The sequence below is a fragment of the Lactuca virosa genome, chromosome 9 (genome assembly GCF_052849685.1).
Source record: "Lactuca virosa cultivar CGN04683 chromosome 9, Lactuca_virosa_CGN04683_v6, whole genome shotgun sequence".
In the NCBI taxonomy this organism is placed as follows: domain Eukaryota; kingdom Viridiplantae; phylum Streptophyta; class Magnoliopsida; order Asterales; family Asteraceae; genus Lactuca; species Lactuca virosa.
In genome coordinates, this window is record NC_136434.1 from 236905875 (window position 1) to 236908230 (window position 2356).

At 26.4% G+C, this 2356-nt stretch overlaps 1 protein-coding gene across 1 annotated transcript; it reads right to left on the bottom strand.

Moving 5' to 3' along the window:
- Positions 1 to 917: 917 nt before the first annotated feature.
- Positions 918 to 1502, bottom strand: LOC145138514 (uncharacterized). The gene has a single exon (XM_079072595.1). The coding sequence runs from the start codon at positions 1379 to 1381 to the stop codon at positions 1052 to 1054; it is 330 nt and encodes a 109-aa protein (XP_078928721.1). The 5' UTR covers positions 1382 to 1502; the 3' UTR covers positions 918 to 1051.
- Between the last annotated feature and the right edge of the window lie 854 nt (positions 1503 to 2356).

The window sequence follows — 2356 nt, forward strand, 5'->3', positions numbered from 1 at the left end:
TTGCAGGTATTTATCAAATTGCGAAGGCGGGATGTACACACATCAACAGTTTATGGTTCGAGATTCCACAATATCTTCATTATAAATCTGATTCCTGAATAATGGTTTATGAACAAATGGGTTGCCTTAAATTGAATTTTTGTAAAAATGGATGTTATTTACTACTTCAAAAATGAAAATTTTATCCTGAATTTTTGGGATTTTACATTATGATTTTAAAAAAACCGTCACTTACTAACATTAACATCTAATTAAATATCTCTAATGGTTAATATCTTTTAATTAACTATTATATCCTTATCTACTAAAATTTGTACTTATAAAAATAAAAAAATGATTGAAAATGTTACATAATCAATATAAATATTATTTCATAAATAAACTGTCATTAATTATTTAATATAAATAATTTATTAATAAAGAAATAAAAAATATTTAAAATTAAAACACAATTAAAGGAATAAAATGAAATCTAATTAAAAAACGATGCACTAATTGCATGAAGTATAAAAACATAATAATTATTTAATAGTATATATTAAATAATCAATAAAAATACAAGTATGTTATATGTTCAATAATTTAAAATTGTGTAAAAAAGTAGATAGTAATTTTGAATGAAGTTATGAAATTTATAAGATTTGTCCTATTATCTTTCTCATTTTGTAATCTGCTATACGATTTTCTGTGATGAAGAAGGATCGTTTTCCTTCCTCTACACACAACATGTTACCAATTGCACGATCTTCTTCCAGATTATTATAATTATTTACTTCACCACCTATGACTTCCCTACATTTTTCTATATTTGTTTCTTCTATCAAAACTTACTTTAATGTTTATATTAAAAAGTACTCATATTTACAAAATCAGAATCACTCCCCTGTTGAAAAAATTAGAAAGAAAAGCGAGAGAGATGCGATTGAAATCATGAACCATTTCCTTAATCCTTACTACGACGAAATTCCAAGTTAATTAACACAAATATATGATCATCACAATAAATTAAACAACAACACAAACAAACAAACTTAACATTATCCTATAATTCCTACCAGAAACAAAGTGAAGAAGAAGGGTTGTTGTGATGATTTAAACGAATGAACCTTTTCCTCCTAAACCCATTGGAGAAGAAGAATCCATGGCGTATCTTCATCCAAATCATTCTGTGGATCTTCTTCGCAGCACGAAGCTTTACCCATATGAGTTTCTTCACACGAAACAGAGATCTCTTCACCCTCTGACCACCGCTTTGCTTCCTGCTAAACTGATAGCTTCTCAAGAATAACTGCCGCTTCTCCACCTCTGTAATGGCGGAATATGGATACGGGTAAAGACTACCCGAACCAGTCAAGGATTCGCTTCTGAATATCGGATTCATACGAGAGAGAGAGAGAGAGAGAGAGAGAGAGGAGCAGTTTTTATGAGGAAATGTGAAAGGAGTTGTTTCTTCTATTCTATCATTCTCTCTCTATTCTGTTACTATAAAGTATTATTATTAGAAACCATGCTTTCCGCCTTCTTCTTTTGCTGTCTCCTTTTTATTTCTTTTTGTATTTAGCTTTTTAAATATTATATTGATTTTCTCGTACTACTAAACTTATTTATAGTCAAAGTATTGGTACATACTTTTAGTTAAAAATGATGATGACGATAAAAAATAAGGTCTTTTCATTTTAATAATAATTTTAATCGATATAAATATTAAGATTTATATGAGGAACTTTTTTGGAAAAACTGTTAGGTGAGAATAGCATAAGTTTATCGTGACACATTTTGTATCTTCACTAGTTTAAGTTATTTGACTAAGTGTAGAGTTTAGGATTTGTTTGGATAAGTTATATTGACTAAAATAAAGGACTTATGAAGAAATGTTGTTTATAGAGGTAGCATCTCATACGATTCGGTTTGATTCTCTGGAAATTTTGTATACAAAAAACATAATTATAAAGGAAGTATAAGTTTAAGAAAATACATAAAAATTAAAGTTGAAAAAAAAATAGGAATAATATTAAAAAAAATTGGACAAAAAATTCTTAAAATAAGTACCAAAACTTTATAAAATAAAAGCAGGGAAATCTTCAAAAAAAAATTCAAATATTTTAGGTCAGTTTACGAAATAGTTCAAAATTAATTTTTTTTATAAAAAAATACTAAAAATCGGTAAAATGTTGCATTCTGATCTTTTTTTTTCTCAATAACAAATTAATTTGGGACTATTTCGTAATCTGACCCAAAATCAAAAGACTTTTCATTTAAACATATTTATACGTATTATTAAATACATGTATAAAAATATTTAAATAAAAAAGAATTTTAAAAACATTTTTTATACATATAAAGATAAGTTTTTTTA